This window comes from Tachypleus tridentatus, chromosome 2, assembly GCF_004210375.1.
Source record: "Tachypleus tridentatus isolate NWPU-2018 chromosome 2, ASM421037v1, whole genome shotgun sequence".
Lineage (NCBI taxonomy): Eukaryota > Metazoa > Arthropoda > Merostomata > Xiphosura > Limulidae > Tachypleus > Tachypleus tridentatus.
In genome coordinates this window covers 123,677,295-123,703,843 of record NC_134826.1, presented here as the reverse complement: position 1 = coordinate 123,703,843, position 26,549 = coordinate 123,677,295, and the positions used below count along the sequence as shown (strand labels likewise).

The window sequence follows — 26,549 nt, the reverse complement described above, 5'->3', positions numbered from 1 at the left end:
TAAATAAACAAACTCTCTACTATCATTCGTACAAATTATTTGTTTGAATGTTTAAATTGCATCGCGAATTTTTTATTTTGTTACGGCTGCCTTTGTTATTGTTTATTTTTTGGTTGGTAAGCACAAAGCAACATGGTGGAATACTTGTGCTGTGCCCCCCAAAGTATCGAAACCCGGTTTTAGTAGTGTGAACTCTCGAACTTTCCACTAAACCACTAGAAGGTAATCTTTATTCAGCAAAAGCACAAATAGTATGTCTCCAGTGGCACAGTGGTATGTCTGCGGACTTATACTGTTAGAAATTGTGTTTCGATACCGTGGTGGGCAGAACACAGACAGCCCTTTGTGTTTAATAAAAACAAAACTCAACTTCCATATTTTAGCCCCCCCCCCAGTGATGCAGCTGAAAAATCTGCAGATTCACAACGCTAAAATCCTGGTTTCGATACCCGTAGTGAACAGAATACAGATTGCCCATTGTGTAGCTTTTGTGCGTAACTTCAAAACAAACAAACAAATTACACACAAACACAAATGGTATAAGTATGAAAAATATGGATTTGTGGATCTCGTATCGTGGCCAAAGAATTATAGAAAATCATAAGAAATAAAATAAAATTATTAAGACTATTTAAAAGGAATTATATATTTAAAAACGAAAAACAAAATAAAAACTATAACTTGTAATATTCATATAAAGTTGTACATCAAGGAAAAAATAATTATTTATCCTGTTTGCCGTTCTTCAACTTTAACGAGCGGTCTATTGATAAAACAAAATCCACTAATTATAATGAAACTGGTCTTAATAGAGAACCAAGTTAAAGATCTTACCTTGAAAGTGAGGTATACGTAATTAAGAGAAAAAAAAATATCAAATGGCTACAACGTTATAAACAAAAATATTTCTTTAATTGCACATTAAGCCAGAAGTATAGTAATTACAGACATAAAATTGAAGACCAATTAAAATTTACAATGAATAAATTATAAATATGTTTCAAAAACGATATATTCTACAACATGTATTAAATCAAACAAATTTAAACTCACACTTTAAAGCTTATATCATAAATGAGTATCAAGGAAACAGTTTGGTTAATTTTGAGTCTCGGTTCTACGAAGTGTTTATTCCTAATATGTATAGGTTTTGGTTTTAGATCCTGTTCTTAAGCTTTTGTTGTTTTTTCAATCTAAATGTATAGACCGACACAGACATTACAAGTACAATATTAATCATCTTTTCACGTTTTTACCTCGGTCACTGAAGGTGAATGGAGGTTGTTTTCACCCCTCTGTGTGTGTTTATGAAAACGATTTCTCGAAAAAGGCTAAATGGATTTGGATGAAATTTTGTATACATTTGGGCTATAACTTATCTGAGAAGGGATTAGTTATGGATAGTCAAGGCCATGCAAATAAAAAAATAATCCCTATCTGTTAACATAGGGAGTGATTTTTCACACTATATTTGCTCTATAATTCAGTAAAAATTATTGAAATTTATGAAAGCTGGTTGACATGTGTAGAGTATATCTCATTGTGCGACCACAAATAGTTCGTGATCGTTGATAACATGGACATACGAACACATATTCGTATTTTTTGAAAGTCGAAAAATGATCAACACTGGGTGGCGGAGGTATTCGCTCTACTGAGTGCGTGTTTGTTATAGCAAAGCCACATCTCGCCCGCCATCTGCTACATCAATCAAGTCCCTGATTAGCATTGTAAATCTGAAGACTTACTGTACTATTCAGTTACCTATAGTTTTCTATTGAGATCGTCAATATTTATGACATTAATCAAGGCTCAAGCATGACCTGGTGGCTGGAGTGTCTGGACCGAGAATACAATATTCATGGTTCGATACTCTCTACTTCAAAAACGAATTATACGCTTTGGTGCTATAGGTTCGTTATAAGAGTGAAGTTGAATCCTTCCATTCAATCAGATAAGAAGAACCCAAAATTTGAAGGTGATTTTTCTAGTTTACTAGCTCGAAGTCATGGATGTTGTGAGTAAATAGCCTGTTACGCATTCTAATTTATCTCGGACAAGTTTCCGATTTATTATGTTACGTACGTTACGTCTTACGATTTCAAATAGTCGAAAATTTGAACTTAGAAGTTAATTGAATGTCAGTATGTATCAAATTTATGATATTTGTCAACAAGACTGATACACACAATTTTATTTCTTAACACAAATATATTTTATTATACAAACAACAATATAATTTATAATAACAGCTGTTACAAATAATGGTTTATATACTAGAGTTTAACAGACTTACAAACAGTACTGAGTCTTTTAACTGGTTTGAGATTGAATATTTTATCGACGTTTCAGGGAGAGCGAATTAATTCTAATTTATATGTAAAAGTTTTACAAACTTACAAACAATATCATGTCCTATCTCTCGCCTGGAACTGAATACTTTGTCGACGATATACGAGGCGCAAATTACTTTTATCAGAACGCTAGCTAGTTCTATTCTTTACATGATTTTGTTTTCTTTCTCTTCCTGAAGGAAATATCTAATGTCACCGTTGAAATACTAGCGTCCATAGTTAATTCACGGAAATTGGTCCAACAATATTCGAAGATACACTAATTCTTTCGTAAAACATATATTGTTGATTCTTACTCTCAAGAATCTTCTTCAAATTTAGAGAACAGGCGGGACTTGCGTAATACACATCAACAATATAAGTTGCATACATTTCAAAACATATATTAAACTGAATAAAACATAGATATTAAAATAATATTAAATCCGTTACAAGCCTTTGTGTTACTTTATACGGAAAGCTCTAATAAACAAGTTATTAATAACATTTACATTATTTAAACTTTTATTACTAACCATTATAGAATCATATGCCATTATTTATTTAAATAACCTTATTTTCTTCTAACGTTACTATTTTCATATTCATTGTGTTAGTATGTTGTCTTGTTTTATAATAGCTAGGTACATACATAATTCAGAATCTCGAAGAACCACAATTTACTAAACGTATCTGTGTCATTAAGAACGAAATAAATCGTTTACTTTTTCCTGAACAGATGTTAGTGGAGTAACTTGTAATTCAATTTTAAGTTTGCAAAGTTTTGCAATAGAATTACTAAAACAAATACTTCTGTCAAATATGATCATACAACAGGTTATTTCATCTGAAACGTATTTTTGCTACATAAATTATTTAAACATTTTCTTCACCAGCAATATGACATTGAAATTTGTCTCCGTACAAGTCAAGCAGGAATATTGTGCACCAAAATGAAATAACGAAACCGAGACAAGACCGTGTATCTCAAAACGGCTGCTATGGATATTAACACTTTTACTAATAAAGCAGAGAACAACGTTCCGACCTTCTTAGGTCATCTTCAGGTTAACGAGACAAAACAGCTTGTAGAATAAAATAGAATAAGTCAAATATATTGTGCACTAATATGAGGGAAAGTAACGAAAACTTAAGTGAAATGCTTAAATAACTTAAGATATAATTAATTTTTATAAGTTTCAAAATTCAATAGACTTTTGAAGCAAACAACATTTTTCATCATATTATCTTCAATTAAGGTTCTTCGTTGTTTGTAATTAAGCACAAAGTAATACAATGGATTATCTGTGTTCTGCCCACCACAGGTATAGAAACTCAGTTTCTAGAGTTTTAAATCCGCATACATTCATACCGCTGTGCCACTGGGGACGTAATTTCAAGAGTTAAATCATATAGAACACAGTAATGAATGGCTGTTGTTCCGATAGATGTGAACAGAAATAATTTACATAAAATATAACAAGTTTTCATTTGCACGTGTTTTAATTTATCTTTTATTAATTTTTTTGGAACATATTGACGCTTGGTGATTCATTCATGAAACAAATACAGTATATATATATATATGCGAGATGGTTAGTTGTATTTCCTACACTCTCTAGAGTTTCATATGAACAGGTAAGAAATTTATGTTAGAGAACAAACCGTATTTCTTCAAGTATAGTATTTGCATAATAATAGTATGTAACCAGTTTGTTTGTTTGTTTGTTTTGAATTTCACACAAAGCTACTCGAGGGCTATCTGTGCTAGCCGTCCCTAATTTAGCAGTGTAAGACTAGAGGGAAGGCAACTAGTCATCTCCACCCACCGCCAACTATTGGGCTACTCTTTTACCAACGAATAGTGGGATTGATCGTAACATATAACGTCCCCACGGCTGAAAGGGCGAGCATGTTTGGTGTGACCGGGAGTCAAACGCCTTAACATACTTGGCCATGCCGGGCCGTAACCAGTTAGAAACTGAAATCTCACTGTTTAAAAGTATATATCTCAAGCTTAGGTGTAATGGATTTTTGCAGAATTATCACACATAACCAGTTAGAAATGAGAAACTCATTGTGTCTAATGGCTAAAGCATTGCAATTATAGTCTCCTAGATTATTACATAATCGTGGTAGTCAGCCAGAGGAAAAGCACGTGGAGATATTAAACGAAAAATACATTTGTTTGTTTTTCTTAAGAATCTTTTACAAGGCAAACATTTCATTATTTACTCATGATTATATGAAGCAACTCATTTCATTTTTACCCTTGACAATATCAATGACTTACAAAATCCAACACACATTTTGAATTAAAACTGGCTAAAAATAACGTGACTCAAACTTTTCAAATAACTGTGATTTTTTTTCTGAAATCAACCAATTATAAAGCGAGATGAAATATGTGCAATATAAGTAGGAAAAGATAAAAGAGTGGCGTAAAAGATAAACATTGTATCGTTCCTCAAAATCGTGCCCTTATCGAATAATAAGTCCATCTTTCAAAAACGGTCTTAATGTGGAAAGATAAACAGTATCAGTGAGGATAGTGGATACTTTCAGACATAAGTCCCTTATAGAAACGTAATTACTTGGCCTCAGACTGCCTTTATTTTGTGTACAGAAACAAGAAAGAAAGAAAGCAAAGACGAAAAATACCAGATCCCGTAAAGCTGGATTTAGTTCAGTTATACGTACTAGAAATCTGTGTAGAGATCGAGGAAACACATCAATCTTGTACATCAGCAAACTGGTCTATTCATCTGGAGATAAAATAACTGATATATACGACTTTTGCGTTATGTCTCCGCGACGAATGTTAGAATCTTCACATTTCATTCTCCATTCTACCATATAATAATATCTGATATAGAATTATTGATACTTTCAGTACTGATGAGATTCGATTAGTTATCGCTATTTATACTAAACAGCCTTCAGTGGAATGTCTGGAAAGTTACCACTAAAAAATGAGTTTCGATACTCGTGATTGGCACAGCACAGATAGCTCATTGTGTAGTTTTGGGCTTAACAGCAAACTAGGAAACAAAAACTGTTATTAAGAGTTTCAGTTTGGTAGTAGTTTAACATTGTCCCCCCCCCGCTAGTACAGCGGTATATCAACCGATTTATAACGCTAAAATCAGGGGTTCAATTCCTCTCGGTGAGCTCAGCAGATAGCCCGATGTGTCTTTGCTACAAGAAAACACAAACACATTAGTTTAACATCAGTAGGATGCTTACGGTGTCGTGATTTCGTTTCAAACAAGACGCAAATATTCATTTATCAAATAGCAAACTGGACGAAATGCAAAAAAAGATGAAAAATTGAGACCTTAGTAAGGCAGAGTAACATAAACAAAATTAAACTTCCTAAAATTAAGAAATGAAAAAGGCCTAATGGTTTTAAACAGCAACACTCTGATAATTTATTTTTGTCTTTGCAACTTTAACGTAATTATATGATTTCTTAAATTTCATATTTGTTGTCGGAGCCATCTTTCACACGTATATGACGGGGAACGCAGAATTCTATTAAATCTTTGTCGTTTAGATAACAAAGAATGAAACGCAATTTAAAACGTATTAAAAACATATAGAATGTGAAAAAAATATTTGTTAAGTTCCAATGAACCCGAGAAATAAGGCACTCAAAATTTAATATGTGAACTATTTGAGTAAAGACCCATTGAAATAAAGTAAATAAGAAACCAATCCTCCATTTTGTTATCCATTAGATATATAAATGGTGTTAATATATATTTAAGTAGAATTTTTATTAATCACTCAGTAATTTTCAACTAAAATGTTACCAGTGTATAATGCAGTACTTTATTGCTAAGATTTCCAGTTGCATACGAGTTCGATCTCAGTAGAATGTTTAGATATAGAATATTATAAATTCACCTCAACGTGGCGGCAACCAACTTTTAAGAAATAGTGAATTGAAAACTGAAAAGTACGACTTTAGGCACAAAGACGTCCGTGTCAACATGAATTATAAAATTAGAACATTTGAGTGGTTAAAAGAATAAATCAATAACAATGTTAAAACTGGAGTGAGGTCAAAGTTTAAAAATACCCTGAGAAAACCCAGCGTTTGTTATTATTACGTTTTAAACATGAACAAACCACTAGCTCAAAAAGCACAAACACTGTATTTTCAACTATATTGTTTTTAGTTTGTTTTTCTTCTTCCACACCCAGTAGTACAGCGGTATGTCTGCGGACTCCCACCGTTAAAACTAGGTTTTGATACACATGGTGGGCAGAGCTCAGACACCCCATTGTGTAGCTTCTTGCTTAATTTCAAACAGATCTTTTTATGAAAGTTCTTCTGTTGTTTTTTAAAGCATTGTTTTTACTGTAAGAATCGAAACTAAAATTTTATCATTATAAATCCTCAAGCTCACCTCTTACTGGAAAACGAGTAATGGTTATAACGCAATTATTACTGGTATTGTAGGAGGTGACAAGAAATTACGTATTCTAAAATTACAAAAATGTTTTGTTTTTTACAAGGGTAATGCATTTTAACATTTTATAAAAAAAATACTTTTTTCGTCTAAGGTCACAATCGGACAAACTGCAATCAAATTTTCAAAGTTAAAAGTTTTCACAAATTAAAAAAAAAGTATTCCTATTTGAGTTATACTTAGTGTTTTCTATCTACAACCTCGAGAAAAATGAACGGAACGACACAAGCGACACCTGGTAACAAACCTCTACAATCGCGCTACTTAAACTTCTTTTAGGCAGGAATAGAGTAAATTAATCTACGAGACCTTTTCATTTTTATTAGCTGTATTTTTAAACGCCAAGTGTGGAACGCGCGTACACCTGATACGATTTTATTACTCATCAAGACCTCTACCAGTCCACCCTCAAATTGAAATTCTTTTAGGCAAGATTAGAACAACTTAATCTGAGAAATCTTTGGCGTCGTGAAATATGTCAATCCAAAAGGTGTTACCTCCTGAGTCCCAGTGCGGCACGGCGGCATGTCTACAGACATCTAGTACTAGAAATCGGGTTTCGATACCCGTGGTGGGGAGAGTACAGATATGTCGTTGCGTAGCTTTGTGCTTAATATTAAAACGTTGTGAGTCTAAAACATTGTAATTATATCTCAAATCGATCAAAAGATGACTGAGCTATAACCTAAAAGTTTGTACCTGCAAAAACAACAACAAAACTCATAGCTATTCTATGAGGCGCTATGTTGCGGATAAAAATTCAACAATACAAAAGGTTCTTTAAAAAATTAAAATAAATATTTTAAAATTGAAATAGATGGCTCGTCAGTGCTTTTCTTGATTAATAATTGATATTCAGTTTAATTATGTACATTATTTTCTGGTTTGAACAAAAGAATGTTCTGTGACGTTATAACACGCCAGCTAATCGCGTAACGTGTTTGCAATAGTTTAATGTACAAAATAGTTTGTATTCCCTCTATCTGTTTTGTTGTTGTTTAACTTAACAATAATCCACCTTGTTCCATTGTGAATCACATTCTTTGTTTGTTGATGTTTCCTGTTTATCGTAAAGTACAGTTTGATTGATCATGTTTTGACTGTTTTTGTTGTTTCTTTTTTGTATTTCCTTTACAGAAGTTTCAACCCATTGTCTTACACTGATAGTAGGCCTTAAAGATATTATTTACAAGTATTCTGCGAACTAAATGATAGAATGCCTCAAGAGTATATACAAAATAACACATTGTATTGATAGATATATTAATATCCAAGGAAGGTAAAAGAACACCAAGAAATGTTCATAGGACAAAGACAAGCTTTCTACGCGTTTATTGCACGGTACATTTAATATATAGTGAAATTTGATATTTTCAACCCGAATAACACCTTATGCGATATGTGGGATAAGTGACCAGGTCAGAGTCAAAACATTTCAGCCGTCCCCAATTTAATATAGACAACCAAATCAATCAGTCATCAGCACTTTCTGTCTCCATAGAAACAGTTAACGGAATATCAGAATTTACTGTCGCAGCTAAAACCTGCAAACATTGAGTTATGTCTTATCACCCATCTACCCGAACAAAAAGCTGGGTACAAAACATTATAAAAAAGTATGAAATCATAAAGTATATAAATGTAGCTAACTAATTATTATTTCCCTTACCTTCTTAACGAAAAAACAAGAAAAAATGTACTAGGGAGAATTCTAAACCTTGATGAATGTACCGATCCTGAAATGGTTTCTATAAATGACTCTCAAAAACATCTGGTTAACAACCCAAGCCCTCGTGAAATCCAATAACTGCGCTTAATAAATACAATAGTGATGTTGCTCACGTGCGCTCCAGATGCCCACGTGCAAGCCCCAGATCTCTCGTGTCCAAAGGGCTTTGTGCATGCTGCTAGAAGCTCCTGTGACGTCAGCCGTGTAACAATACACGCAGGTCCCTTCCCTTCTACACAAACTTTCCATGTAATGGACCTGATTACTGCTAATCATAGCTATCTTCATTACTATCCAAAAGGTACCAGCGTTCTTAGTAAAAACGAGTTACTAAAGATGGCTTCTTCTTCTTCTTTTTTTAAGGATGTGTTTACAGTAGAATCACGAAACGCAGATGTGACCGAATAATCTGGACACACTTAAAATTCAGATCAGTTCAACTGGCTTTCAGTTCCATGATTAATAGGGGAAACCATATTATTAAAATACGTACTTTTTCATGTCACATTTATTAATTTAAAGTATTATTTAATTAACCACCAACTTTATTACAATTTTTTAAAAAGATAATTTTACTAACCCATATGTTTTTTTTCGTAAAATCGAAGGGCTGTTAGCTTAGTTACTGAAGGAAAAAAAAAACATGGTATGTCCTACTATGTAATATGTGTAGATTATTTTAAAAAGTTATGGTTACGGTTAAACCTGAAACTCCAAGTTAACAGCAGATGTTTTTCTTTTCTTTTTTTCCAAAGTAGATTTAGACACATTAAGAGAAATGTGAAGAAAGTTACTCAACTGACTTACTATAACAAAATGTATATTCTGTTACTTTGGAAAGTGTGTTAGAGATTTATAGGCGATGAACATTTACTTTCACTGTTTGATAACAATGCCAGTAAAGACACATAAAGACCAACTTGTTTATGTATATTACATATTAAATAATACTTTACGGTTTTCTCTTCCCTCCTGATGAGCCCCCCGCTAGTACAGCAGTAAGTCTACAAATTTACAACGCTAAAATCGGTGGTTCGATTCCCCGCTGTGGGCTCCGCAGATAGCCCGATGTGGCTTTGCTTTGAAAAAACACACACTCCTCCTGATGATGGCCAATTGCGACCGTGAAATGTTTCAATGTCTTTAGTTTTTCAATCAGAAACTTAAAAACGAAATTAACGCAATTAATTTTTCACAGATTTCTTTGTAGTGAAAAGAAACTCGATTGAAATCACACCTTTATTAAAACCCAAAACTATAATAAATATTCTGTTTCGAATACTTGCCCACCACCATCCAGTGGCACAGCAGCATGTCTGCGGACTTACAACGTTAGAAGCCTGGGCTTTGAAACTTGTGGTGGGCAGAGCACAGATAACCCATTGTTTAGCTTTGTGTTTAATTTGAAAACAAAATAAACAAAAACGAATATTTGGCGGAAAAAAGTTATATACACAGCCAATCACTCTGCACTTCTACGTCTTCGTATGCTATGGCTCGGGTTAAACATTCCATTGTCACCCTAGCTATGTGTTAAAACGTAACAGCTGTTCGTATGGAGGTGAAGTGTAGAACATAAGCTGTAACATTTAACTGCTACTAGTGACATAAATAAACTTATTTGACTAACTAACTTCTTCAACATGCCATATTTCAAGTTGTACCTAAAAATATCTGTATATATCTACATACTGACGCAGAATTTCCGTTAACAAAAAAAGAAGACTACGATCGTCTATATGCCTTTCAGTAATTCGTTTGGTATCTTCAAAAGCTGCTATTCGAACAGGGATAATCATACCAGAAATCGTTCTCAGGATTTCTAAAATACATTTACAGAATGTCAGAATTTCAAACCAGAAATGAGTGCTGAAGTACATCCACTTCAAGTTTTAAATATCTTCTTAGTTTCACATTTCATTCCTAGAAGGTTTATTAAAGTCATTTATCTAAGAAAAAAATATGTACATGTTTTCAGTAATTAAAATACATCAAAAGTATACGTATTGCCTTAATTATTGGCACAGCTCTCATAGTGTTGTTGTTTTACTGTTAGGGAGCTATTTTAAAATGGAGAAAGTCTACTTTTGGTATAAACTATACTACTAGCACTTACTACTTACTAATCAATGGTTCACAAATGGTGAAACAGACCAACAGTCCTTATGCAAATACTTCAGGGACTATCCCTCATGTAACAGTTTAAAGAGGGTCTTAGAATGGTTCATTTTGACCCAGGCCGTGGATCTGGGCTTATCACAACAGATGCAAAGTACATCTGTCTTTAACTAATGCTTGACATGGTGTGCAATATGACAATGGACATTCTAATGACTAAAAATATAAGATTCTTCGATAATAATTCAGTAAAATTGTCACAAAACGATGAATTCTTTATTATCTTAACTCTTACCAATAGATAAATTCAAGCCAGCCATAACAGGTCTGCATCATTATATTATTTTAGTCCTTATTTTTACGAATAGCATAACACAATAATGTCCACACGAAATCCCAAATTAGCCCTAAAACCTAGAAATATTCATTAAATGCAGTCAAAGAACTGCGAGATTCGTCATAAATATTTTACATTTCTACACCCTAATTTTGATCCTCAACGCACTATGAACGCCAGTATTTTGCATTTATAATTGCCATGAATAGATTATGGTCTGCAGCAATCCATCCAGGAAATCCAGCTGCATGGAACTTCCTACGCAAAGTGGATGCACTGGTCTGAAATTCTGAAGCCTCGCACTATTCATGAGCTATTAATTTAATGACACATGAAGTTTTATTCTTTCCGTTTTTTGATGGACCTAGAAATGATTAATTTTGGTTGTCCAAACTGGTATTTCATATGCGTGCATCCAATGATCTTTCATTTCTTTAGCATGTTTCTCCCATAGTTAATTTGGATATAGTTGATAGACAGAAACCTATTGAACACTCAAACCGCGCATTATCTCATCCAACCACTATTTATGTTTAAAGTTCCATAGCATCTTTAATATAACCGTAATCCCATGGCAACTGATAACCTTGAACTTCAAGTACGGATGGGTTTCATTACTGGCTGAGGTATGGTGTTTCATTTACCTTTGATAACGTAGTACACATCTGTCACACTACGTAATGTGGGGCGTTACAATACGAAAGTGATAATGAGCTATTACTATTGTCAAGAAAGGAAAAAATTGCTTCGAGTAGAGAGTAACAGTTGTTGCTGACAGCCACATTTTAGATGCCGAAAAATGAAATTACTTCAGATCAAAAGGTTTTTAAAAGCTTCTTTAAAGTAAGTTTCACTAAGGCAAACGATTATATTAGAGATCAGACAATAAACAGTTAACTTCAAATTTAGATTTACAAAGCTGTAGCCCCTTCCCCCATTTCGTGTTATGCTCAAAATTAAATACTAGGTGTCGCTCGGAGCTGCCTGCTGTATAGCTGATTTTGAAACATTCTGTATATGAGCAACAGACGTACCTGTTAATAGATTTGTTCATCCGTCATATTTAATTAATTAAAATAATACAAAATTGTTCAAGTTCTCACAGCCTAGACATTTCATTACGGTTTAAAGAACGCGATATGTCTCTTTACTTTAAGAGAGCATGCACATGAAATGTTATAAATTTGTAACTAAAATATACTCTACATGCGAACATATCACACTAAACTGATAAAAAATATTAGTTTTATAACACATACTCGCAGAGGCGTGTTTTACCGAACCACAAAGCAACCATAAAACGTCTGACAAATAGTTTACTTTTGTTTTCTGTTTCTTTTACAAAATAAACGTTCTGGATAAATGTTTACGACTTCTATTGTTCTATTGCTCACATTTAATCTTCGCAACAAACATTTCTTATAATGTTTTTTTATTTTGGTTCAACTCGGTTAATTGTATAATTCCTTTATTTTCAATGCAGAAATAACGGCATCAATTTTAGCAAATACACTTACAAAATACAGCTTGTCGTTATAGTTCGTATTCCCAAATACTGTTCATAAACTTTATGTTCACCCCTTAAAAATTCATATCCTGTTTAAAACAAAAATATTCAAATTTTGCTGTATAGCATTATTGTAATTGTTTTCACTGATCTTTAAGTATGCATAAACAATGTAGTAAATGCTCATTAGACATACAGTTTGATTTTATTTTCTTATCGAAGTACCCGAAATTCTTTTATTTGTGAATCGCAGATGTCATTTGATACATAGAGCAGCCTGAATAGAACAGCCTGAAAACATGAAAAACTCTCACTCGGAGACAGTTTTGTGACAATCCGATCACACATCTTACGAGAGCATTCGACAGTTTGTCTGGCACATGCAATCTGTTCGTCCCTTCTTTCTTCTTCTTCGGAACGTTAAGCGATGTGTCTGATTCGTGTGTTCATGTTTAGTTATAACGTTAAATGTTGGAAATGAAAGGTTTGTATACCACATATAAGGTGAATTTGTTACTGAATAGTTAACAGCCACGAGCAATACTCAATGATAAATGACTCAAAGTGACTGGGATGTGGGTCACTAGCTAGGTATATTTAATTATCTGTTTGTTTAAATAAGTAATCATGGTAGTTTGTTTGTTTGTTTGAATTTTGCACAAAGCTACTCGAGGGCTATCTGTGCTAGTCGTCCCTAATTTAGTAGTGTAAGACTAGAGGGAAGGAAACTAGTCATCACCACCCACCGCCAACTCTTGGGCTACTCTTTTACCAATGAATAGTGGGATTGACCGTCACATTACAACGCGACCACGGCTGAAAGGGTGACCATGTTTGGCGCGACGGGGATGAATCGTGGTAGTTAACAGCCATGAACGGCACTCAACTATCAGACGATTCGTGCAACTTTTAAAGCAGAATGTAGTCTACATTTCGTTTCCTGTTTAAGGACAAAATACTGTCTTTAGTAACCTTGAAATCTAATTATGTCTGTGAATTTAATATCTTAGATATTAGATATATTGGGTCTGTCATTAGATAGCTAAAACACATATACAATAATAAACAAATGTAATATAAAAGATCACGCTATTCACTATTTTGACATAGTGGTACACTCATCTATTCAAGGTTCTATCCTAATGCAATGATTCGAGAAGTCATCGTACAAAATAGACATTGTTAAATCGTAAATTAAGGCCTGAACGTAAAAAAGCAAACTAGTTCATCAGTTGACCTACTGTTAAGTTTAAGTACCAATTAAATACTATTACATACTAATTACCAATAAGTTTATTCCCTATTTGTCAGTTGTTAATATTCTCCCGTCTTCATGGATGTCCTGTAAAGGGCTGTACGTGTTGTCAGGAAGCAGAATTCAGTCCTGGGCCTACTAATTAAAATATCAGGTATGCTACATAGTCGTAGAGTTCTTTCCTTAAAGATATAGCTCGTTCAATAAACTAGTTGAATGTTTACAGAGGCCTATCTAGATTGGCTGGCTGTGTTATAGTTAATTGGATGTGTAATAATTTTTTTCTCCCTCCTGTATATGTGCACTTCATGTTCTATTTTAGTGTTACTCCATTTAATTATTTGTCTCATAGGTTGGTCTACTGCACATTGGCAGGCATTATAAAGTATTGTATGTCTGTTATACTTTTTATTTCTAACTTTTATTTATATTTTTGTTTTTTCATCAATGTCAAATCGAATGTCACTTTCATTGGGTCTTTCTACACTTTGTAATAAGTATGTTTTTTTGGCTTCAGGAGGATGTGACTTTTTTGTGCAAATTCTTTCAACGTTTTTAAAGAAAACTTGAACTTAAAAGATGTTCAAGTTATCCATTGTCAGTAAAGGCTGTACTGATGTGTTTCTTTTCTTCAATCTTCTCAGCATCTTGTACAGTACAAATCATGTTTATTATGGAGACTATGCAGTCTATGGTGTTCACCTTTACACTGACGGAGTAGTTTGTTCTATATGTGGTTATGTTCACTACCTACCGTAACGAAACTAGTATCAGTGCTCAAGTCTTACAGCCCCCTTCTACCACCATCGAAGATGTAATGACATTGGTTAAGAACTGTTGCTCTCGAATACAAGTTCTACCGCATGATGCTTTTTTTGCAATACACTGAGATCGAAATCGTACCCCTTTCCTTTAGATGTTTCCCTACAGACACTTGAGTCCATTAATAACAGTTTGCAGGGGAGCTGTCATGATGATTTGGACAGGTACCTTGATGCTTTAGTTTGATGAAGCCCTACCTTATTGTCTAGTGCAAAAGCTGTACATTCATCGCGGTATTGTGGTGTCATCCCGTTCGCCTGATAGTATGCAGAACTCGCCACATAATTTTATCTACTCTCGGGATCTCTAACTTAACACTAACATCGGAATGTTCCTCTATCATAAAATCTTTAAGAATATCTTGTGACATGCTCTGTGCCATTTTTGAGATACTGTACCACCAGCAGGGCGCGAAAATGAATTGCCCGTAACATTGAGGACACTAAAGTAGTAGGTGTAACTTCGTACATTGTGATGTCATATTTTCATTTGTTACTCGCCAAGTATCTTTCGTACAGCTTTCAATAGTTGGTATTCTGCTCAGTTAGGTGCTTTGGGAGAAACTTGTGACAGTTTCGTAGACCTAAAATCTTGTTAACTTTTTTTTTTCTCACAGGGTTTTCGGGGTTTAATTCTGGTAACAATCTCTTTAACTTTCTTCGTTACCCCCAGCATGCAGTTGTTAGCAGGTTATGAAATACTATTTTTTCTTTCTTTCTTTGAAAGCACACCTTCCCTTTGCATTGCCAGTACGGTTCAAGACTATCTATAATTACTTATTCAAAACGCTAAAATTTGATATCTTATAAATTTTTATCATCTTTGAACAGTAGAATTTGGGGTTATGAAGTTTTGCAGTGTAAACTTTCAAGAATAGTTTAATTCTATGAACTATTTGCATTTAGAAATCATCGCACTTCAAATGAATTGCAGCAAGAAGCAAAAATGACGAAGGACAAGATTACCGGGTATAGAGATTGTTATTATAGATCGTAAACAACCTTCTGTAGTCAAGGTATTTAACATCATTTGTTGATTTTCTATATATTTCTTTGGTATACGACTTATGTATCTTAGTGGCCATTCCGTCTAACATAGTAATTTATTATCAATTGAATAGAGGCTTGGGTTGTTAATATAGGATATAAACCATTATAACGAATGATATCAGGTCGTCACAATATCCTACGTACTTAATAGAAATGTATAAACGTATTATAATACTGAGGCCCTCTGGTCGCACAGCAGTAAGCTTGAGTGTTTATATCACTAAAATTCGTAGGTTAGATCCCTATTACTGGTACAGTACAAATAACCATCATATTATGTAGCTTTGTGCTTAATAATAAACAAAGAAACATAATAATAAATACATTTTATTTGATAAGTCCAAAATGAGAACTTTTGGACACAACCCTGAGTATGTTATGTTGGCAGGCAGTAATAGTTTTGTATTCAAACACTAAATTATAACAATAACACAGAAGTTACTTCCCCACAAGCTCTAAAAATGCTGTATTAAAGTGTAACGCAATTAATAATTGAATGATAAATTTCTTTATAAAACTTTTTCCGGAAATACTTAAAACACGAAGTTACGAGATTTGATAAATTGTTGAGAATTTTGAAACAAAGAAAAAAGTACTTACACCCGATTTATAAAATTAAATGAACCAACACTACGAGGAAGTTGCGTGAGCAAAACAGAAGTGGGATTTCCAAATCCATCTTACTGGATTATGCAACGTGCCTCGTTTTCTTGTCTTGAAAGAAAACGTGTTTGTTTTTAACCATTCAGCAAAAATTCGCTTCTACAGAGACAGGTGTATGAATTACTTTATGTTCTGGACGCTTTGCCCTGTTCATAATAGCTTACGTGTTTCTGCTTTTAATGTTGTTGTTTTTTCATAAAAATGAGCTGGGATATAAACAATATTTCTCAGACTGAAAAATAATTTATAGCACTGCACACACTTTCCCATTTCTTACCTTTTTAGATAATTTGTAGACATTTAAAACTTTTTTCAAGAACTTGTTTGTTACAGTTAATTACAGTTCAATTTTCGTTTCCTGTAAATGAAAGTTTTTAAAACTATAATAAATATGTACAAAAAGCTTACTAAACGTTAATCTTAGAGTGTTCACTCTAGGTCAATAAATTACATTACGTGTTTCGTAATGTTTTCACAAGCTGATATAAGAATTCCTTCTGTGGGAGTTTAAAAGTAGTTTTCTATTATTTCTATGTGTGATCATTATTTTCAAGCACGAAAGTAAAAAATTCAGACTGTAAGAGATGAAAACATTTTTCTGTGTAATAAAACGTAACTTTTACAAGCCTTCAAGGAGAGAAAGTTTATATAATTAAAATAAATTTGATTAATACGAACTGTTGTAAATGCTATATACAAAAGTCGAGTCAAAGAACAGTGGTTACTAACAGCTCCCACATGGGCATTATTAGCGAGTTACTCTTTGGAATGTAAAATAACCTAATAATTTACGAATGCAAAATATACAGAACAACACAATGATTTCCACAAAATAATGTATTGAAAACTCAGTATGGTAAAATATGATAACCTCGCAGCTTTCATTCCAGAATATCTAATTGTACACTATAAGTGTACAAGAAATTGATAAAATAAGAAATAAAAATAAAAAAATAATTGAAAAAAAGGATATTGTAAAATTATTTGATACTTTGAAGAAAGCAACGCAATGGTTTTCAGATCTCCTAACACAAATGTGTTAGCTGAGCCACTTGAAAGTATAGCAAGCTGATGAGATTTACATATAAATGTTCAGCGCTGCATTTTTGTGTGTATGAAGTAGCACTTTGACACTAATGTGTTAATGCGTTAGCTCTTGATACTGTTTAGATTGTACGCACGATATTCTCTGATTTTCAATGAGTATTTAGTGATAAAAAGATATTACGCTAACTCGCATAAAGGTCATCATCATGGTTGGCAAGTTTCCAGCAGGAGAAAATCGGTATAATCCATTTCTATGACAGATTCCGAATAAATATATATATAATTACATACATATATACGCGTGTTGCAAAAAAAGTAAACTTCATGTTGATATCTATTTAGCTGTACATATATAAAATGGTGTCATTTTTGTCTTGTTAAAACGACTCTGCACCGGATCTAATAGAAAACTTATTAGTTAAATTTATATTTACACATAGCTAGTTCAGGAAAAAATAGTCGAATAAAAATAACTGGTATATTATTTCATAAAAAATTAAGCAAATAACTTACATTGAAAAAATATGATTTCACTTGGTGTTAAGACAAGGGTCCTGGATTTCCGAACGATATTCGAACTTGACAGTACATACATTCTTTTGGCAGTTAGCAGCCCAGTTTTCTGCATATCACGTAGTTGGTGCCAAGCTAAAAATGTAATAACACTATCATAAAGCCGCAGATGTGGATATCATTCGTATGTCACTGATTTCCATCGGAATAAAAAAACATTAAAATGTCATGGTCTGACTTGTGCTGTAAATGTTTTCCCATTCCTATTAAAGAAGATCATTGTAAGCCGTATTCTATTGTAAAGGTTTTTTCCCTTTCCTATGAAAGGAAATCGTTGTAAGCCGTATTCTATTGTAAAGGAATTCTTTCAATAGGACAGAAAGCGTTTGATGTAAGTTCTCAAGAAATTATCTTCACCTTTGTTATCCGATACAGTTTTCTCAGCACGTATTATACATCATAAGTTGATACTAGCGGCCATAATGAGATTTTTAATTTTATAAAAGTTCTTTCAGCACAATTCAAATAATGACTGGGCTCGTTACACACCCAACCTTATAAGGTGTCTTTTTGTATAAACTGAAACAGCTCACAACTACGTTTAAATAAAGCTAGTGTTCGCGTGGGAGGAATAGCAGATGCTTTATTTTCAAGGCCATGTCAATTCTCTTTTGTACAGATAACCTCGCTCGTTAGTTAATGATAATAATAACAACAGCACAAATCATCGAGCTTGCTCAATAATATAAAAGAAGTATAACAATGCAAGTGTTATAGTTCCTGTGACTGAACGCTAATATCTTAGTCTGACTGAAGCCTCATACGCAGCCAGGTGTGATTCCTGTTTAACAAGATATAGACCTAAATAATTACGTCCATACATATAATTAAAAGTTTAATGAACAGGATTGAAGCAGTAAGGCAAGACAAAGCAGTTAAATGACGAATTTTATGATCTTCTGTTCTTATCTTAGCAAAATTTTCATAAACGCGTTTGAGAGTGATAAAAATACAACTGACTTGACATGATTATGACGCAAGTCTGTAACGGTTTCTTGCTAATGAGACATAGCCATTGATATGTGAACGATTGGATTGTAACGATTATCCAATCAACTAATAAGATCTCTTTTTTTCCCCCTTGTGTTTAATCGATATGCAGTTAGTTTATATAGTAAATATATATTAATATATATATATATATTTACTATATAGATAATAACAAACTTTCGAGTACAGTACACTGATGTTGCTACACCTAATTCATAGACATGGAATCAAAGAGAGAAGGTAAGAAAGACATTTTTATGTTAACAACCCAAAACAAAACATGTTTTTATATTGTTCTAACGCAGAGATAAAATATTGCAACCACTTCACGTAGATAAAGGAAGAGAGAAGAGTCACAATCAAACATTTCTTATTGATTTATGTTCATTCGTTGCAATTAAGTTTTTAAGTTCTTCGTATGATATAAAAATTAATTGGCTACGATTTCTAGTTTTTGTAAACCTGTCCATAAAATATCGTTTCTTCACTTCTTCATTTATTCTGTTTAAACCGTAAATTAGATTTATTCATAAAACTGTCTTTAAAGCTAATATAAGCCACATCCATCTTCTAGTTCATATTCTTGTAATATAAGACTATTTACGACAAAAAGACCTAGTGTTGAAGATAAGCTTCTTATTGGTTTAACTGCTGTCTCACTTCGAGTGGAGAGAATGTTCCATTTGTGCACAATATCAGATATTGGATCAACTTTTAACGTTAAACACTTATATTTAAGCAGCTTTATGGAAACCTTTATCAACTATTAAATGTTCTTTTCGTTGTCGTTAAAAAGTCTAGTCTTATCAGTTAGAGGACCAAGGACTAGCAAAAACAAGTTTCACAATTCTATAAGGTATACCAATGTTTGTTGCATAATTTAACCTTAAGAAAACAAGCTTACTTATGTAAAATCTGTAACTTGTAATAGTATATAATTATTCAGAAAGTAGAGTCCAAACGAAACAAATATATTCCAATATTTTATGTGTTTTATTTTCTAAGTTAAAACAACTGATTGAAATATCATAGAATTATATAACAGCGTCATGACGCTGCGTTGCTCGTACCGTTTAATTATTTCAGGTTTCCTGAGAATACTCATGATAAAGATTCTTTCAGAAATAAAACAGCCTTATACCGGCTCCGTAAAAAGAGCATGGCCAGATGGTTAGAGCGTTCGACTCGTAATCCGAGGGTTGCGGGTTCGAATCCCCGTTACACTAAACATGCTCACTTTTTCAGCTTTGAGGGCGTCATAATGTGACGGTCAATCCCACTATTCGTTGGTAAAAGAGTAGCTCAAGAGTTGGCGATGGGTGATGATGACAAGCTGCCTTCCCTCTAGTCTTACACTGCTAAATTAGGGACGGCTAACGCAGACAGTCTTCATGTAGCTTTGCGCTAAATTCAAAACAACCAAACCAAACCTACACTGCTAAATAATTGACGGCTATCGCAAATATCCCTCGTTTAGCTACACACGAAATTCCGAAAACAAACAAAACTATGAAAAGAAGTGTGGGAATTTTATATAGTTTTATTTTTCAAAGTATTGATGAGAAACATTGTTTTATTCTGAATGGAGACTAAAGGCTTGAATTCGGTTGAGATTTATGCCAAAAATGAAAGATCCATTATTGCTGTTCAAAGAGCATATCGTTGAGAACTGGGAGTGAATGTTGCTTCTTATGAACATGTCATGAACGGCAATCGTTGTTCCGACAAGATGGAGCAACCTGACACATAGAACGAGCAACAAAGGCAATACTGTTTCTTTCTTTTTGAATTTCGCACAGAGCTACATGAGGGCTACCTGCGCTAACCGTCCCTAATTTAGCAGTGTAAGGCTAGAGCAGCGGTTCTTAGCCTGAGGGTCGTTTGAAGTTTCTCGGGGGTTACGAAAGGTTTGGGAATTATTGGGGAAATCACGGAGCAGTTTGTAGTTTTTGTGGCAAGTGCCTGTAACTGCCCACCAATGAGAAACACGCTGAAGTGCGGCAGTTGAGCAGCGTCAAGATGCTTGTTGCGCAACCACTTGTTTAATTTTGAGTAAAAATTTTCATATATTACAACGTTTTGAATTGCCTAAGTTTTTTGAACTATATAACATTAATACATCGAACTTAAAATTTAAATATCAAAGTTTCCATCATATTTAGTATATTTTCTCACTATATATATATGTACATATATATATACTGGAAGCGGAAAATTTTTGGCAAGATAATTTGGTCTCTGAACAATTCGGTCTCAAGGGAATTCGTCCTCAAGATAATTAGGTCTTGAGATAATTAAATCTCAGGATATTTCTGCCTTAATTCATTTGACCATCAAAAAAGTTGCCTGATAAACCTCAGCAATTAAAAAGAGAATTAATTTGTCCACAATATTTATATTAAATTAGAAAGACAGATAAAATTTTACCATACCATGCTATATATATATATTGATGGCTCTGAAAACAAAGGCACGCAATAGTCTTGTGACTGACGCCGACATGAGGTGTTGTCTGTGGAGCACTTCACCTCGGTTCGATGTTCTTATGGCTGCAAAACAATATCAACCCTCACACTGAGTGAATAAGAAGGTTTTGTATGATGTTCAGTAATTCCATAGATTTTGCATTTGTTTAGCACTTGTAGCATTTCTCAAGGTCATTTATTTGTAACATTTCCAATAAATTAGGATCTTTATATGGTTTTGTTTTATTCTACCTTTACGCAAAATTCACCATTACAAAAATTATTATAGGGGTCACGGTAATACCCTGGAGAGTCTCACGGGGTAAGATGATGAAAAAGGTTAAGAACCACTGGGCTAGAGGAAGGGCAGTTAGTCATCACCACCCACCGCCAACCCTTGGGCTACTCTTATACTAGCGAATAGTGGGATTAACCGTTACACTATAACAACCCATTAAACAGTAAACATATACAGCTTTACCACAAGCTGATAGTCTGGAATCTTTCCGCTTTCCTCAACATACATCACAGTGGGTTTCATCAAAACAAATGTCAGTTCCTTCCCAAATTCAGTGCTACAAGTTAAATTTTGTGTATCCAGGAATATTTTGAACAGCTAGAAATATCTATGCCACTGTTATTTCTTATGAGTTATATATTTTTCTTGAGCAGTACATTGGTGTCTACGCGTTTGAAAAATACTTCTTATACATCTCATCATTCCTTTAAGAACGAAATTAACATTTTTTTTTGGTATTTCAGCTGCGACAACCGAAAAATGATGACTTGAATATTAATACTAGAAACGGTATTCTATTTGCAGAAATTCTTGATCTACTGATAAATAAAAGCACTTATTTAAATGAAAACACCAAAAATTCACGTGATCCAAAACGAGAAAGAAAGAAACTATGGTGCAGGGCAAAAAATTCTTGGGTTGCAAAGCCATAAATATGTCAGGATACATTTCAAGTTAGAGTAATCAATATAGATGATCTTATAAATTATAAAGCCAGTTTATTTGTTTTTTCACTTGAGCGCGTGGAAATAGATGCTTGTGTGTTGCCTCACATTGGAGATGTGTCTATGTGAAAAACCTTTGTTCTTTGACTCTCAGCTGAGATAATACACATACACACACATATATATATAATAATGTCAGAGTACCCCACGTGGCTGGGATGAAAATTACTTTAAATATTTTGAATTATTTTGTTTCAATAAACCATATTTAACGAGATTTTTTTAAATCAAAACGATTTCTTTATATAAATAAATATTTTGATTAACATCAATAAAAATAAATATCTGAAAAAATATGCTTGTTTTTTGTTTTATTTTTTAATCAAAGGTAAACCAGGTGCATTGCTTCTGCTTCTTACGTATGCTTTGCACTATAATTCAAGTTTCCTAAACAAAATTCATTTCCCTTCTGGTGTCCTGATTTTTGCTGTGTGGTCAAGTGTCGTTTGCACCGTATTCTGACTTTATTATCGCTCTATTTAATGAAGAACTGATTTATTCTTTTCTCGTTGTAACATAGAGTAAATGAAGAGTTGCTTACAGCAAACGTTTGGTAAAGTTATCGTATAGCTGAAACTGGTGAGTTCACGCAAGCAAAGAAAAATACATGGCTTAAGTAAGCCTATTTAGTTAAGGGAACGTGCGCGTATGTTCGAGAGAAAGCACCAGTCTTTTTTACTTAAAAGAATTAAACATGTATGTGTAGAAAAATAAAACCAAAGGGTGGAAAAGAGCAGAAATGAAGGCTTCGCAAAAATTTCAGATCCTTTTAACACGTAATTAATCACGGATAGAATAATTAGGAGCAGTTTTCATGGGTAGAAAAAAAAAAAGGCCTTTTCAATTTGAGACCAGATGGTTGTCCTATGTGTCAAGAATTGCTATGTTGGTCACTTTGTACTCAAAACGGCCTCTAAAGTCGCAGCCACTTAGCTCATGTTACTTCCTGCACAAAGTTGTATCTATATCTCGAGTCTGTAGTTTTAAAGATGTGGCCCATATATATACATATAGAGAGACATTCGCGTTTATGTATATATATATAGAGATGCGCATTAAAAGTATAAAATGCAACGAAATGCTGAGAAGCAAACATTCTTATCAAAAAAGGCGAGATACAACGAATGAGAATATAGTTTCAGTATAATGAAAAAATTAATCGTACTATTTTTAACTGAAGTTAATTATCGTGCTCCATCATGAGATATACTTAAGTGTGTGATAATAGTGCTCTATCCATTTGACCATGAACCATAAAATTATTTATTTATTAATGCGAGTATCTTGGGGAGGGATTCATATGTAACACATTATCCTTGTGTATAAAATATATTTGTATCTTGAGGAAGGATTCGTACGTGAAACATTACCCTTCTATATAAAATACATTTGGCTTTGATAGCCTACCACACATTACATGCAACCACAAATTTAGACTTTCATTCTCGTAGCCAGCGAACAGGCAGATCTATATGTGTATCTTCATTGATTCATAGGATCATGTATAGCACAACCACAGTCCATATAATAAATGTGAGTAGATTTAAGTAACTTTAAGAAAACTTGTGTTAATAAATAAATATATTTTTAGTTATACAGAAGTCCGGTGGTATTATCAGTCACATCTCCGTGATCTCAGAAAAATAATTTTGACAACTTTAATAAGACACAGTTGTGTAGAGATCTTTCCAAATAAAGAACAGAATGTAGCGTCGTAAAATGGAGGTTTTATAGAATTAATTTAGTGAACAGAAAATATGGTTAATTTTTTCTTTCCATAAAAACTAAAGTTATAAAATCTTCTGTTTTATTACGTCATTTTATATTCCACATTCATTCTTTGTGTGTGTGTATATGTGAATAAAGGGTTATTTTTTGTTAGTTAAAACAAGAATTTTAAACTTCATTAATGTGAGAGCTTACCTAACAGGGACCTACCTAGTCACGGAATAATTGTAACAGTAATCAATAGACAACATATTTACATGTGTTTGTGTGCGTGTTCAATATAGCTTTTTCTTTATTAAACTTGACAAATAAAATCATCCTCTTTTGTTAGTTAACTACATTTTATATCATTTTTATCAATTTTTATAATGCATATTTTGTCATAGAATTCAAAGTTTGTCTCATTTGAAAATTTAAACCCGAAAGGATCGGGTTGGACCCAATGTTGATTTTCTAGCTTAGAATGAAATACAAGTTTCATATGAAGACCAAGAATATTTTAACAGAGAGATCATTAACTCTGCAACTATATAGTTCAGATAGGATAATGAAAACAAAAATCAAATTTAAGGAGTAGAAATATTTAAATGCAGCTTTTAATAAAGAAAAATATTATTTCACACACATTTATAGTGGAAATCTTAACAACTTTACACATCATAATACAAGGTTTACAATACACATATGGTAGCATCTTGTTTTAAAAAAAAACAACCATAACAAATAAGAATGTATCGCAAGTTTTTGTCTTTCTAACGCAAAGTTCCACTCACACAACCGGTATATCTTTATCATAAACAGCTTTCCGGCAGTACAGGAATTGTTTGCTTCATTATTTTAAGCAAAGCTACGCAAGAGCTATCTACGCATAGCCGTCCTAATTTGGAGCTGATAGGCCAAAGAGGAGGCAGCTAGCCAAGACGTGCGACTCGTAATCCGAGGGTCGCGGGTTCGCGCCCGTGTCGCGCTAAACATGCTCGCCCTCCCAGCCGTGGGGGTGTATAATGTGACGGTCAATCCCACTATTCGTTGGTAAAGAGTAGCCCAAGAGTTGGCGGTGGGTGGTGATGACTAGCTGCCTTCCCTCTAGTCTTACACTGCTAAATTAGGGACGGCTAGCACAGATAGCCCTCGAGTAGCTTTGTGCGAAATTCAAAAACAAACAAACAAACAAATTGAGCTACTTTTATTTGACTGAATAATTGGACTGTACTGTCGCTCTGTTAGCGCCCCCACTATTCCCAATAAACAGCGCGACTTTTGCAGCAAGGATCATTAGATTTGCTAGTCTTTTCTGTCTTCTTACCAATCCTTATTAAAGTATACTTTGAATAAATATTTTATTTCTGTCAGCATTTCGTAATGCTAATTTTTCCCATGAAGCAGCAAATGTAAAAATATCTATTCGGTAAAATCCTTAAATAAAACAAAAATAAAACGATACAAACATTTTTATGTGAATTCACTTGTTACGTATCATAATTTAACTCGGACGAGTCTCCGATTTATTATGTTTTGTGCGTTACGTATTGCGATTTCATGTAAGCCGAAATTTTAATTTTGAGTTTAATTAAATGTCAATATGTATTAAACTTATGATACATGTCAACAAGATTGATTTATCATTTTCTTTCTTAATAACGGTTATTGCTAATAGTTATTAGAAATAATTATTTGTATACAAAAAATTACCAACTCACAAACAGTCTTCTATCGGGTCTGGAACTGAATATTTTATCGACGCTCCAGGTTAACGTCGAGCGAATTAATTTTGTGTTGATACACACATACACTTCATTTGACCTGAACGCTAGACACCTGTTCTCTTGTTTGGCCTAATGCGGTTTACAAGCTTACCTTTCACAGAGGAAGATAGATATCTAATGTCCTTCTAGAAATTCTAACGTCCAAAGTTAATTTGATAAAGTTTGTAATGTTCGAAATTTATAAATGTTTCTAGTCAAACATTTGTAGTTTTCCGATTAATAAGTGTTTATCACAATTGTAGCTTCCGGTGGCTTAAATTACACTGACTGTAGGGGCCGACAGTATTGGTGAGGTTCCTGACAAAGAACGATCCAACCCCAAGTCCCCAACGGCCAATCCTGACGGAAGAAAGACCATACCTGGAATCCTCAACGGCAGGAAAGGCGGACGAGGACTGCAGTAGTTCATCAAGATCCAATCGTCTTGGTTTCCTTGCCATTGGACTCAACTTGTTGACTGTCAAGGACCGTGTGTCTGCTGGTGTTTCAACATCATTCACACCTTAAATCAACTCACGCACAGGCGTCTTCGAAGTTTAACAAAGTTTCCTGATCCACGACTCAAGTCTTGCGGCGATCAGCAATGAGAGACAGGAGCAGACAGCTGACGCATGACACAACCTCCTGTATGGTCAGCTGACAGAAAAAGCGGTTCACGGATGGCTT

At 33.7% G+C, this 26,549-nt stretch overlaps 1 protein-coding gene across 5 annotated transcripts in view; it reads right to left on the bottom strand.

Annotated features, from left to right (window-relative positions):
- LOC143245005 (ras GTPase-activating protein nGAP-like) overlaps positions 1 to 26,549 on the bottom strand; it is a 250,976-nt gene that overhangs the window by 173,146 nt on the left and 51,281 nt on the right. Inside the window, exon 1 of one of the 5 annotated variants that reach the window (XM_076490725.1) lies at positions 17,852 to 17,989. The exons of 2 other annotated variants lie outside the window; for them this stretch is intronic. In XM_076490725.1, the coding sequence (XP_076346840.1) occupies positions 17,852 to 17,966 (115 nt within the window). In that variant the 5' untranslated portion in view covers positions 17,967 to 17,989. Of the gene's footprint in view, positions 1 to 17,851; positions 17,990 to 26,549 lie in introns of those variants that run through there. 2 more of the 5 variants (XM_076490727.1, XM_076490728.1) reach the window with 2 other exon arrangements.